General features: G+C 52.8%; 1 protein-coding gene across 1 annotated transcript in view; it reads left to right on the top strand.

Annotated features, from left to right (window-relative positions):
• Nucleotides 1–12,521, top strand: part of NTN1 (netrin 1) — an 89,805-nt gene that overhangs the window by 57,996 nt on the left and 19,288 nt on the right. Inside the window, exons 3-4 of the mRNA XM_056506131.1 lie at nucleotides 9,100–9,249; nucleotides 11,587–11,640. Of these exons, the coding sequence (XP_056362106.1) occupies nucleotides 9,100–9,249; nucleotides 11,587–11,640 (204 nt within the window). The remainder of the gene's footprint in view (nucleotides 1–9,099; nucleotides 9,250–11,586; nucleotides 11,641–12,521) is intronic.

Genomic DNA, 12,521 nt, shown 5'->3' with positions numbered 1-12,521 from the left:
CTTGGGTGGGCCAGACAAGCTCACAGCTGAAGCATGCCAAAGACATTGGGATGGCTTGGCTGGATCCCTGCACCAGGGCTCCAGGACCAGCAGGACCAGCAGGGCCAGCAGTGGTGGCTCCTGCAGAGCTCTGTACCCAGCCTTTCCTCACTGCAGGTCTCTGCTGGGACCAGCACAGCTCTGCCCGTGGGGTCACCTCAGGAGGAGCTGAAGAGGGAGATGCTCCCCTCTCCAGAGCTGCCTCATTTTGATTCTCCTCTCTCCTGGTTTTAAGGCAAGCTCCAAGGCAATACTTCCCAGGAACCAGGGGGTTGTCCTTAATGGTCAAACTTCCCTCCCTTCCTTTCCTCCTTTTGCTCCTCTTTGGATTCCAGCTGGAGCTGCTGAGATGAGAGAGGAGCCAGCTCCTGGTACTGGCAGGGCTTAGGTTGGGCTCTTGTGTCAGGGCTTGGTCACCTCTGAGAAATCACATCCCTGGAGAAATTCCAAACTTCCTAGGCATTGATCTGCCAAGTACAGACTTTAATTTCTCCCCAGGACTGTGGAGATTCTCTTCCACTGCCACAAGAACAATTTTCTAGTTGCATTTCCATCCTGCATTTGTCAGTGGCTATGTCTGAGTCACCCCTTCCCCACGGGCCCATAATTCCTTATATTGATATTATTGCAAGCCCTGAGAGCTGATTTATGGCTTCTGCATCTAAAACTTGTCCTCACAACCCCCAGACACACACTGACCATTGGAGAAGGTTTCTAGAAATGCAGTTTTAAGCTGTCCATGCTCACTGTAGGAATGTCCTTGGGCAGCAGAAGAGGCTCGAGTGCCACTGAGTGTCACCTCCTCCATGGCACTGCCAGGACCCGGGGCAGAGCTGCACCATTCACCCACCAGGACTGGAAGGATCCCAGAGAAAAGAAGGGACATGAGTATTACTGAAACTCTTATGCTGTTCTGAGTTTGTAAAAGGAAACCATGGAAAAAGCAGTGATTTTTTGTTCAATTAAGACTAAGCTCAACACAAGGCATCTCCCAGCCCATGCCAGATTTTTAAAAATCCATTAAAATCCACATTTTAATGATGGATGATCAGACACATTAAATTAGGCAGCTTCCTCTATGAGGCAGATTAGGCAGAGTTTGCTGAGCTGTGGAATTCAGGGCAAGACACTGCTGAATCCAGGGAGCTGTGAGGAGGATGGAGGAGGCTGCTCCAGAGACCCTCAGAAGGAGCTGGAATCTCCATTGCCACCTGGAAACCACCTCAGCACCTTCAGAGGAGAGACAGAGCTCACAGCTGAGTCCCGAATCCATGGCAGATGTGTGCATGATCCAGCTGAATAGGAAAAGTGGACAGCATTGATTCCCTGACAAGAGCTGGCTCTGCATTCCTGAAAAATCCCATCCTGGCAATGCTGGTGCCCAGGAGGGGTTTACTGGATAAACTGGGGGCCGGCCACCTTCCAAACTGGGGTTTGGGTTTCCAGCAGAGAAACGTCCAGGAGCAATCCCGGAGGGCAGGTTGGGATGTGGTTTGTCAGAAGTGGCGACACAATAGAGGGGAATTTGCGCCCTATTAAGAAAATAAAACCAGACTAAACCCCAGCTCTCCATCGCTGGTCTCAGACTAAGGACAAAAGTTGCTAAATTCACTTGCACAGCCAGACCTTTGCATATCCACGAGACAGAGGAAAGAAAAGGAATAATTTGCCTTCCCCATGAATGTTTTCCAATAATTGAGATAATTTCCTGCTTCAGACCAGTTCTCAGGAGTGGAAAGTGCTTCGGGCTCTCAGATCCTGAGAATTAAAACCAAGCTCAGTCCTGCTCATCCCCACACTCTGGTTTTCAGTGTACTAAAATGAAAAGGGTTGGTTTGTTTTTTTCTGGTAGGAAAGGATTTCTTTTCCAGTTAAACAGATGCTTCTCAGAGCATCACAGATGAAGGGCTGGGATTTGTGCCACAGGAGCTCTCCCTGGGATTTCTCCCTGCTCTTGGGATGCTGGGGACTCTCCCCGTTGTGGATGCTTTGGTGTCCTGTGAGGGCTGTGCACGCCAAAAGGATCCTTTCCTGCAGAGCTTTTCCAGCTCCTCCCTCACCTTCCCCACTGCCTCCTGTCCCGGGGCGTGTGGCAACCTCATTATCCCTGAGCCTTCTGCTCTGCTGCCAGATTTGATTTTTATTATTAGTGGGAGAATGCACTTGTAGGAACCTCGTTTCCTCCAGAGCCAGGCTAAAAATCCATCAGGAAGAGAAAAATTTTGCCTCTCTTTTTTTTTTCCCCCTCTTCCATAACAGCATTCCCAACCCACTCTTCCTCGTGCAGCACCTCCCATGAGTGCAGGGGGAGCTGGGTTTGCTTTAGATCTTTGAGACCACTCAGCTGCTGCTCTTGGCCTGGCCAGAGCTGTCCCTGCAGGTCTGACATTTTTGATGGAAAAATCAAAGGAATTACATCCTCCATGATAAAGCCCAAGTCTTCCCAGCAAAGTGGGGTGAAGGAAACCCCAGTGCTTCATCTCAGCATCCCTAGCATCTTCTCCAGTCCTACTGGAATCACATGGGAAATGGAGCTCTCAACAGACAGGGGAAGTTTTAAAAATTTTGGAATAAGGGAATTTTCCAGCATTTGGGGAAATGCTGCCATAATTGTCCCATTGTGTGTGTCACTGATGCCTGCTCACAGTGCCCCTGCCCAAAAAGTGGATTTATTGCTGGGGTTCCAAGGTCCCTCTGGATTAGCAGTGACTCCAGCTCAGTGGAGGCTTTGTGGCCCCGTCTGTTCCTTGTTATGGAGAAGACAAAGCCAAGGTCTAATCTGTGAAATTTGGCCCAAACTGCAGGGCACCAAAGCCCTTGGCTCCCCTGAGTGCCCGTCCAGAAGGGGAAACGGGAGAGCCCTGAGAAGCAGGAGACACCCAGAGATTGTTTGGCTCTGCCCAATAAAAGGAGGAATTCATGTTCTGTTGGCAGGAAACCTTTAAATCTCCAGGAGAATGTGCCGAGGGACATTGAGCACGAACATGATCCTTTGGAGGGCTAAATCCAGCTCCCAATGTCGCAGATAGGCTGACGAGCTCACCGCAGAGCAGTTAATGGTTAATACTGAGAGTCATTAATGGTATTCAGAGTTAGCACGGGGACATTTCCACCCCTGCTTCTGCCTTGCAAACCAGCTGGGGCCAGACTGGGTGGGTGCACCCTAAATTCCAGCTTCTCTTCCCTGGAAATCCCTGGGATTTGCAGGAGGTGCTGCCCGTGCTGGAGATGCTCTGGCAGTGCCTGTGGGCTCTCTCGTCCCCACGGGTTGTCCCCAGAGCCAGCACAAACCTCTCCTCAGTGCTCAGGTGCACAGGTTCAGCTCAGACTTCCCTGATCCATGGACAAGTAACCAGGATAGGTATCCAACGGAAGGAGCCCTGCTTGTTTTGAATTGATTTCCCAAAGACAGGAGCCAAAAAAAAAAGCTGTAAAAACACCCTGTCCTCCTTGGGACCACTTAAAGGTCACCTCTGGGATGGCTTTCAGCTACAAGGGACACTCCAGGAATTCTCACTCCTTGAGTTCCCTGGCAAGATGTGTTCAGAGAGAGCAGGATTTAAAGTACCTGAGCTCCTGAAGACAGTGGAGCAGGAAAAAAACAACTCTACAACAACAAAAAAACCTCACTTAAGTAATGATGCCAGAACCACCCCTCTAAACACTAAACCACAAGGTTAAGTGAGACATGTTTGCTGCATCAGGATGTGATTGAGGCAACAGGAGAATTTAAATTGAATTTGTTTTGACATTTTGACAACAAACCTGGGTTTGTTGCATTTTTTTCCAGCAGAAGTTTTCTGTAGCCACATTTTTTTTACTCCTGTTGAAATCTTTGGAGGAAAGAAGGGAAGCAACCAAAGGGAAGCAATTTGGCCATGATTCTGGAAAAGCATTTTAAAGCCTGCTTAAATGTAAATGTGCACCTAAGGCACATTGGCTACCTGGGATTGAATTTGTACTTAAAACTGAGTGTGATTTCTGGATTCAGGAGCCTTCATCAATGATTATTGCTAATTAAGGGGTTTTTTTCCAGTTTAATGCATTGTTGGGTTCCTGCTCAGTCCAGAGGCTGGATCAAACCCTGTGGGGTTTGTGATCCTGGCACATCCAGGGCAACAAGAGGAAAACTGGACACCCTGGCAAACCCAGCCTTTTTTTCTTGTCCAGGCAAAAGCATTTTTCATCCCTCTGAAAACCTCCCAAGGAAGCAGCTTCCCCGAAAACAGGAAGATGCTAATTCTCCAGAAATGCAGATCTTTTCAGGCACCTTCTCCATAAAGGTCACACTTGAGGAGAGCTGAGCCTGGAGATTTATCCCTCTGTTTACCTTTCACCACACGTGTGTGGGGCAGGATTAGTTGCTGGGAATACCTCCGGCCCAAACACCGGGGGTGCAAAAATATTTGCATTTTTGTCGTGCTATTTGTCAATCTTCAGTGGGGCAGAACCATCTCAGCAAGTTCAACCACCTGAACTGAAAAACCGTGGGTGTTTTTTTTATCCCAAGCACGGCCCCAAGATGTTTCCAGGTGTTTTTTAGCCCCAAACCTGAGCTGGCTGGGCTGGGATGGGGGATGCTCTGCCTCAGCAGGTTTGTACAGCAAATAGGGGCTGATTTGGAAGCTCCAGACAGAGCTATAAAAGCCCACGGCAGCCAGTTCTGCAGAGCCTGGCCCCGGGGGAAATCTCCTGGCTGCAGGCGGTGTGGAGCTGCCTGGCAGTGCTTATATCCGTATATATATTAATCCCAGCTAATGTAACTACAGATGTTCTCATTCAGAGCCCTATCTAATCCTGTTGGGCCCTTGCCATGGTGTCTCGTAGCAGGAGTTCTACGAGTTAATTACGTGCGGTGCAAAGCAGCGTTTCCTTTTATCATTGAAAAGGTTGCCTTTTCAGCGCCCTCAATGTCCCTTTGTTGCTGGGCTTTAAGGAGCAGTGAAGAGGAGCACCTGTCTGACCTTCCCGGCGCTGTGCATTGCTTGGCAGCCCTCCACCGTCTCTTGGCAAGGCGTTCCCAATCTTTTCCGTGGGTGCTCTCCGTGCCTTTCACTCCAGCTCCCAGCTGAGGACGAGCTATTGATTTCTATAGTGCCCTGATATGAATTCAGAGTTTCTCTCTCCCCCTTTCACAAGCACAGCCTCCCATCTTGAGGCTCTTCTGAGCTCCACTGCAATCAGCCAGATGTTTCATTGACTCCCAGATCTTTTCCTGGAGTGGATGCAGTTAATTGGGACCCTTCAGCGTGGATGAGCCATCCTGTTCCCTCCTTCCAATTATGCCTCCTTCTGCTCCGGATTTTGGCTGCTCTCCCCTCATCCACTCGGCCACTTTGGGTCTGTCTTGCAAAGAGCGACGTGGTCTCCTCACATCTGGAGCAGCCAGGCTCACCTGGTGCTCACCTGGGAGTGCTCTCAACTCCCTGCTTTCCAGGCCATGGTTATTTAATAGGGAAAATCAGCTTCTGGGAGCAGAGGTACCCCCACTGCTGCCTTCATTGCCCATTAAAGCCTCCCCACAGATTCCTGCTCCTTGTTTTCTCCTCCATAACCATGTTTTCAACCAAAAATAACTCAATTTTTCACTAGGAATTCCTGGTCATCTCTGCTACAGACACTTAGCATAAATTTTTCTTAAAGGTTTTCTGAAAAATCGAGATCCTGAGAGTTATTTCCCTTCCCCCGATGGGCTGACAGAGTGCAGACACATCTTTTTCTTACTCCAGCATCATCCTCGTTCACTTCTCTTCCATCTCACTGTACCCTCTGTGGGGTGATCTTCCAAGCAAGGCATGAGGAAAACCCACGTGTTACCCTCCTTATCATCTCCCGGGATATCCCAGACGCTGTCCTGTCCTGCTCACAGAGGTGCCCTCAGCTCTGGTGCCTCGAGGGCTCTGCCCTGTGCAGGGCAGTGCTGAATTTCTGCACCTCGGTGGGTGATGAAAAACTCCACAAATCCTTGCACCAGGGAAGTTCAGGGATGAAAGCCGGGGAAGTTCAGGAATGCAAACGTGTTCTGCGAGCCCCAAGGTGCCCATGGGAAAGGCAGCGGCGATGCCAAAGGCGCGTTTGCACCAATCACCCCCACCGCTGGCATCCTGGGGCAGACTTCCCTCAGTGTGGGGTTACAGCCCAAAGGAATTTCAACTGGGTTGGAAAAATCAGCATCAAGCACCAGCAGCGCGGCTCTCCACGGCTGGGGAAGGAGAAGAGCCTGTAATTGCTGGCTGCAAGTGTTTGCACTGGCCGGGGAACTGTAAATTACCTTTAATTGCTCCTAATTGCTGGCGCTGGTTCAGTTTCTCGAGGACGGGGACAGCAAATCTACATCTGCAGACATGAGGAGAGCACCTCCTGCCTCCCCCTGGGAGCTGCTGATTCCCAGAGTTTTGGGAAGACAGACAAGGCAGGAGGGCTCAGGGCCCCAGGGGACGCTGGGGACCGGTGGCACTGAGCCCGTCCCTGCACCCAGAGAGGATTTTCACCGCGGTGTGGCAGAGCGAGCTGGCGGAGTTCGGCCGGGATCTCATCCCGGTGCAATCCTGCCCGCGAGCCAGGGAGTCCCAGAGCCTCTGCCGCTCATGCCCTCTGCCACCCTGGGCACATCTCACATGGGGACATCAGAGTCCTCACAGGAGCCCGACCTGGAGAGAGGAGACAGCCTCGGAGAGATTCGGCTGTAGAAATAACCCCGGCAGCTCCGGGCCAGCTCTGCCAAGCCACTACCTCACGAGGAAAGGGAGCAGCAGCAGCGCGATTTATTTATTTATTTATGTGCTGTCCAAAGAGCGCTCTGTGTTCTCAGCCTGGCTTCCAAGAGCCTCAGTCTAGGAATCTTACTCATCACCAAGGCTTTTCCCCCGCCTCTTTTCCCTCTCTGGTCCGAGCAGTCCTACAGAATGAGGGCGATCTGCTCCCATAGGGGGGATTCCTCCCAGGATGGGCTCTGTGGCAATGCCTGAAGCAGCCCCGGATGGGACGCCTGAAACACGAGGCCATTCGTCCCCATCCTCCTGCCCTTTGCCTCTTCTTGGGTAACTCTTCTTTGATTTACTTATTTTTGTATTAACTCTTGCCTCTCTGCTCTTAACTCTTTTCTCTCCTATTCCTCCTTCAGACTTATCACTTAATCCGTTTTTATTTCCTCTCCCCCAGCATTACCTGAGCCATTCCTCGGGACTGCAGTGTGAAGGTTTTCCCACCTAAGCACCTCTCTGCTCATCACCAGCCACGCTGATTTCATGTTAAAGCTTTTCCAATCTAAATTAGCTCTAGAAAAGGAGATTTCTGCTGTGGGCAGGTTTGCAAGCAGCCGTTTCCCAGAGGGAGCTCAGGGCAGGGGGAAGAGTGAGACTTTAAATCAAAAACCCCAAATCAGAAATGTTAAGATAAGAGGAGAAAAGATGCAAAAGCTTTGTTGGTTTCTTGAGGGTTTTTTTCCCCTCTCGTGAAAAATCATTTGGTTTTGGCAAGGCTCTGTCTCTTCCCACCCAAGACTGGTGGGTCTAGGGTCAGTGGCAGTTTGCTGGAGCTCTGGGGTGTCCCCAGGGAGAAGTTGGACATCTCAGAGCAGGGGTGCTCCATGCACTATCTGAGCCCTGCTGGGCAGGGATCAGCCTGGGAACTGCTGCCCAGTGAGGGTCAAGCTGGGAGCTGCTGGTGCAGGGAGCAGGATCGTGCTGGGGTGGCACCAAAACCAAACACCAAAACTTGGAAACCCAAAACCAATGTGGGATGTGGTCTGCTGTCCCTAGATGAGACAGATTTAGGGACTTTGAGAGCCAGGGAGGTGCAGAACAAATCAAGGAGCATTGCAGGGTCTAGGAAAAGCCCTCTTGGGAGTGATGTGCCCACTTTTGGGGGCTTGGGGGGTTTGAAGCCACTGGTGCCCATGTGGACACTTGCCCTGGCCCTGGCCCCGGCCCCTAGCACAGCCCCTTCCAGGGCCCAGGCAGTGGGACAGGTTTCCCCCAGCCCCTGTTTCTGCAGGCAGCTCCCCTGAGGGGCAGGAGGAGAGCGGGATCAGTGCTCCAGGGGAGGGATTTGGCTGGCTCCTTCCCGGGGATGCTGCAGAAGAAAAGGAAAGCTTTCCTGCCTGCCTGCCTGTCCCTGCCACCGCTCAGCAGGGGCAGCCCACAGTCTGGCACGGCGCTTGCAGCTCTTAGAAATCAGGGCTGTTAACAAATGTGCGAGGCTGTAATCCTTTTGGAGCAGTGATGATAACAAGCCCTGATGCTTTTTGCTTTTTTCTTTTCTTCTTTTTGCCTTTTTTTTATTTTTTTTTTTTTCCCCAACAGCTGCACCAGTAAAGTCCCACTGTGGGAAATGAGATGGTGAATGTTTTCAAGTGCAGTATTTACATCCCCTGCCAAACCCTTCACATCTGCCCAGCTCTGCTGTCAAGGCTGCATCCATCTGGCCGGGAACAGCAGGTCCTCCAGCCCGCCTGCATCCCACAAGGGCATTTCCTTCCTGTGCCCGCAGTGCCAGCTGCCAGGGATGCTGCTCAGCGGGAAGGGCTCGAGCGAGAGCTCTGAAAGGACTGGGTTGATTTTTCTTGGAGAGCACGTGGAATGAATTCCCAAGCTCTCTGCAAGTGATTGCTTGCTGCCTGAGCTCGGCGTGCTGAAGGGTGCTGGAACCCTGCTGGGTTTGTACCTCTGTACCAGCCCTGCCACCACTGGCCAGAGCCCGGGGAGTTTGGAGCTCCTGGCTGGGGGCAGTGGGTGCTGCTCCCCAGCCTCTAAACCCTGCAAACCCCCGATCTCCGGCGCTCATGGGGTGAGGAGCTGTGTCTGTGGGATCCATGCCCACGCTGCCCGCAGGATCCATCATCCCGGCTGCACTTCTCTCTCCGCAGGGGGCTGTGACAGGGCCAGCCCCGCTCCGGCGCTGTTCCCCAGCCCCCATGCCAGATGCCAGCTCTGTCATTCGGGCTTTGCCGGAGGTGCAGAGCCGGTGGCAGAGAAGTGGAGCAGTGCCGGGGGAGCTGCCCCGCTCCCCGGCGATGCCACCCGTGCCCTCCCCTGACCCTGCTATCTTGTGTCCCCGCAGAGTGCGATTGTCACCCCGTGGGTGCCGCCGGCCAGACCTGCAACCAGACCACGGGCCAGTGTCCCTGCAAGGACGGTGTCACCGGCATCACCTGCAACCGCTGTGCCAAGGGCTACCAGCAGAGCCGCTCCCCCATCGCCCCCTGCATAAGTAGGTGGATCTTCTTTTCTGTCTGTGCAGTAGATGTTTCAACCCTTAAAAACCTGCCGGAGCCACTGCCCAGGCCGGGGGGTGCTGAACCCCGCCAGCTGCCTGGGGACCCCTGCCCTCCATTCTGCCCAAACTTGGTCCAAAATCCGCAGCAGCTTCCAGCAGCTCACCTGCCTTGTTGGACAGGTTCTGTGAGTGCATCCACAGCCCAGTTTGCTGGGAATTCAATTTTGCTTCATGGAACAGATGTGCCTCAAGAGCACATTTATTTAGGGGTGTCACATCAGGGCTGGATGCTAAAGCAGATGACTACAAACAGGTTTTTCTCTCCAAAATCAGGCTGTGCTGCACTGGCACAGACCTCACATCACAGGAGCTGCTCCTGTGTTGGAGTTGCTGTCACAGCTGAGAATACCTGGGTTGCTGAAGGGGCTCTTGCACTCACACAAGCCTCCCAGAAACACGAGTGGTTTTACTGTCAGCTTCCTTGGGTTTGCCTTTCAATTTGCCTTCCCAAGGCTTCTCTCACCCTCTGCTCTTGAAACAACAGCAGAAGCACCAGCTACAGCTCCCAAAATACCTCCATTGCAGCCTCTGTTCTGCAAACACCTGGATCCTCTCAGCCCCTGTGAGCTTTCACTGCCTGGGAAGTTGGGGTTTAGTCTTGTGCCCCTCTCTGCTGCCTGTGGGGTTTGCTGCTGTTGGATCTTCCAGTGGCTCATGCACCTTGTGGGACATCTCCATCTGCCCTAATGAAACAAAGCACCAAAATTAGTGTGCCTGGGATGGGATGGGATGGGATGGGATGGGATGGGATGGGATGGGATGGGATGTGAAGGAGGAACTGCACCCCTAAGGGTGATTCCCTGTTGCTAAAAGGAGAAGTAGGCCCAATAAGAAAAGTGAAGGGTGAAAGAATCAAGCCTTCGTTGGGAACCCACAGTCTGCTCCCACACTGTTCACCCCTCTCAGCATGGCCATTGCCAAATTCCCGGGCAGAGACCCTTTCTCCACCTTCTGCTGAAGAAAACATACATTCCAGGGTGGTTTGGGGTCACTCGAGATTCATTTTCGCAATGGGACAGCAAGAGCCCAAAGCAGATGCTTGTTGTCCCCAAGACCTCCAGCCATGGCTCCAGTCTGCTCTGCAGCAAGTGTGCACAAAGGTTTATCATTAATTATACCCCAGGGCCAGGGGAAATCAGAGAGTAAATTGTTCCTTGCATCAGCTCCCTCGGGATTCATGGCACTAAATAAAGACAGACCCAGGATTTCAACATGGCCCATCCAGGGTGTGGGGCTGGGCACAGTCACTCTCTGATTTACCACTGCTCGTCATTCCCTGTTCCCAGAGGTCTGTAGCATGAAAAGAACACCTTGGGGAAGGAGCAAGACCCCTGTGGGCCAGGCATGAGCACCCCCCAGCCCCAGCATTGGGATGGCTGTGCTGGCTGTCAGTACTGCCTGGCCATGCACTGTGTTTAACTGCAGGAAGGTGAGTGACCCCAAAAACACCCGATGCTGATTGGGCTGCAGCCCTAGGAGCTGCTGTCACACACCCCAGCAATCCCTGCCTTGGTGGCTGTGCATTTTTCCAAGAACAGAAGCAGAAAGAGGCAGATGCCCACTCCCAGCTCATGCCTAAATTCCACTCTCAAACTGGACTGGGGGAGTGTTCCCCCACCAAGGTTCCCAGGAATGCACTGAAATGCCAGCACCGTGCCCCAAATGCAGGAAGGACATCCAGGAGAAGCACCCTGCAAAGCTGGGACCAAATAGCTCCCTCCATCCTCTCAACAAACACAGCCAGGCCTGGGAATGAATATCCAGAGCATGATGTGGTTTCAGCTCTGCAAAATTGGCCCCAAATCAGAGCCAGGGACCAGGGAATTGGCACCAGATGTGTTTGTGTTTCCTTTATATGTGGGAGGCACCCCTTGCATCCCAGCAGAGCAGCAGTGCTGTACCTGCACCCTGCCTCTCACCAGGGAGGTGCCAGCACTGCCTCCAGCCTGGGTGACAGCAGCTGGGGGGACACCCCAGGGACAGGCAGTGACAGCAGCCCACAGGGGCTGGGCACAGTGCAGCACGCAGCCAAAAGCCAATTTTTTTTTTGTTGTTGAAAAGCCCCTTTGCAACACCCTAGAGGTTCCCCAGTACCGGTGTACTGGTCTGGGGGCTCTTGCTGGGGGCTGTGGCTGGGGACCCTCCTTGCTGGCAGACATGGCTGGGAAGGGAACCTGCAGCGTGTGCAGGGACCAGGCTCTTTGGGGTTTGGAATAATCGCTCCTCCTTTTGTCTCCTCTCTGCTCCCGCGTGCCCCCGGCTGTCCTGCAGAGATCCCGGCTGCTCCGCCCACCACGGCCGCCAGCAGCGCGGAGGAGCCCGCAGGTACGTTCTCTTCTTTTGGAGCATGTGCTAAATGTCTCTTCTGCAATCATTTCCCTGTAGATAAATTGCCCCAAAGGCATAAATGCTGTTGTTTGTACCGGGACAAGTGGTTTCCTTCTATGCCCAAATGTGTTGGAAATACGTGTGCAGTGTCCTGAGAGGCTGGTGCTCCTCGGAGTGCAGGGAAGGTGCAGCAGTCTTCCTGCTGAATCTGTGAGCACAGGGGGTTACCCAGTGCTGGGTCCAAGTGGAACCACGGCTGTGTCCCCATGTCACCGAGGGACTCCTCTGTTCCCAGTTTCCTCGTGTTGCATGGCTCTGACCAGGGGATGCCAGCAGGAGCCAGAGGGTCCCAGGAAAGGCTGACTTGTACTGTGCCTGGAGGTTCCCGGGGTATTTGAGCCCCAGCTGTGAAGGTCATGAGGTGTAAGAGTTGTTTACTTTTGTCTCAGCGGTGCAGGAGGGTTCATACATGAAGAGTTTTTACTAGGAGTGACAGATGTCACCTAAGATTGATTCCTGAGCCAAGTCCTGTGGCAGGGATTGTCAGCCGGGCTGTGCACTCAGGAGCAGCCCTTGGGTGTGAATCCCAGGGAGCAAAGGGACATCTTCAGCCCCCAGTGTCACAGGAAGGTTGATCTCAGGAGTTCTGCGGGACTGATTTAAGGGACAGGTTTTACCCTGTACAAACAGGAAAGGGCCTGCTTAGGGATCTAAAGCCCAGCTGAGTTTGCATAGAGCCAATAACTGAGAACATCCCAGCAGGGTTAGAGCCCTTCCTTAGCTGAGGAGCCCTGGCTGGAGGCTGGGAGCAGGTTATCCATGCTCTGGGAGTGATGAGAAATGCCTGGACAGTGCCTTGTGCATCCCTGTGTCTCTGA

Source organism: Oenanthe melanoleuca, chromosome 18, assembly GCF_029582105.1.
Source record: "Oenanthe melanoleuca isolate GR-GAL-2019-014 chromosome 18, OMel1.0, whole genome shotgun sequence".
Taxonomy (NCBI): Eukaryota; Metazoa; Chordata; class Aves; order Passeriformes; family Muscicapidae; genus Oenanthe; species Oenanthe melanoleuca.
The sequence above is the reverse complement of the archived record's forward strand: the minus strand, read 5'-3'. Positions and strand labels throughout refer to the sequence as shown.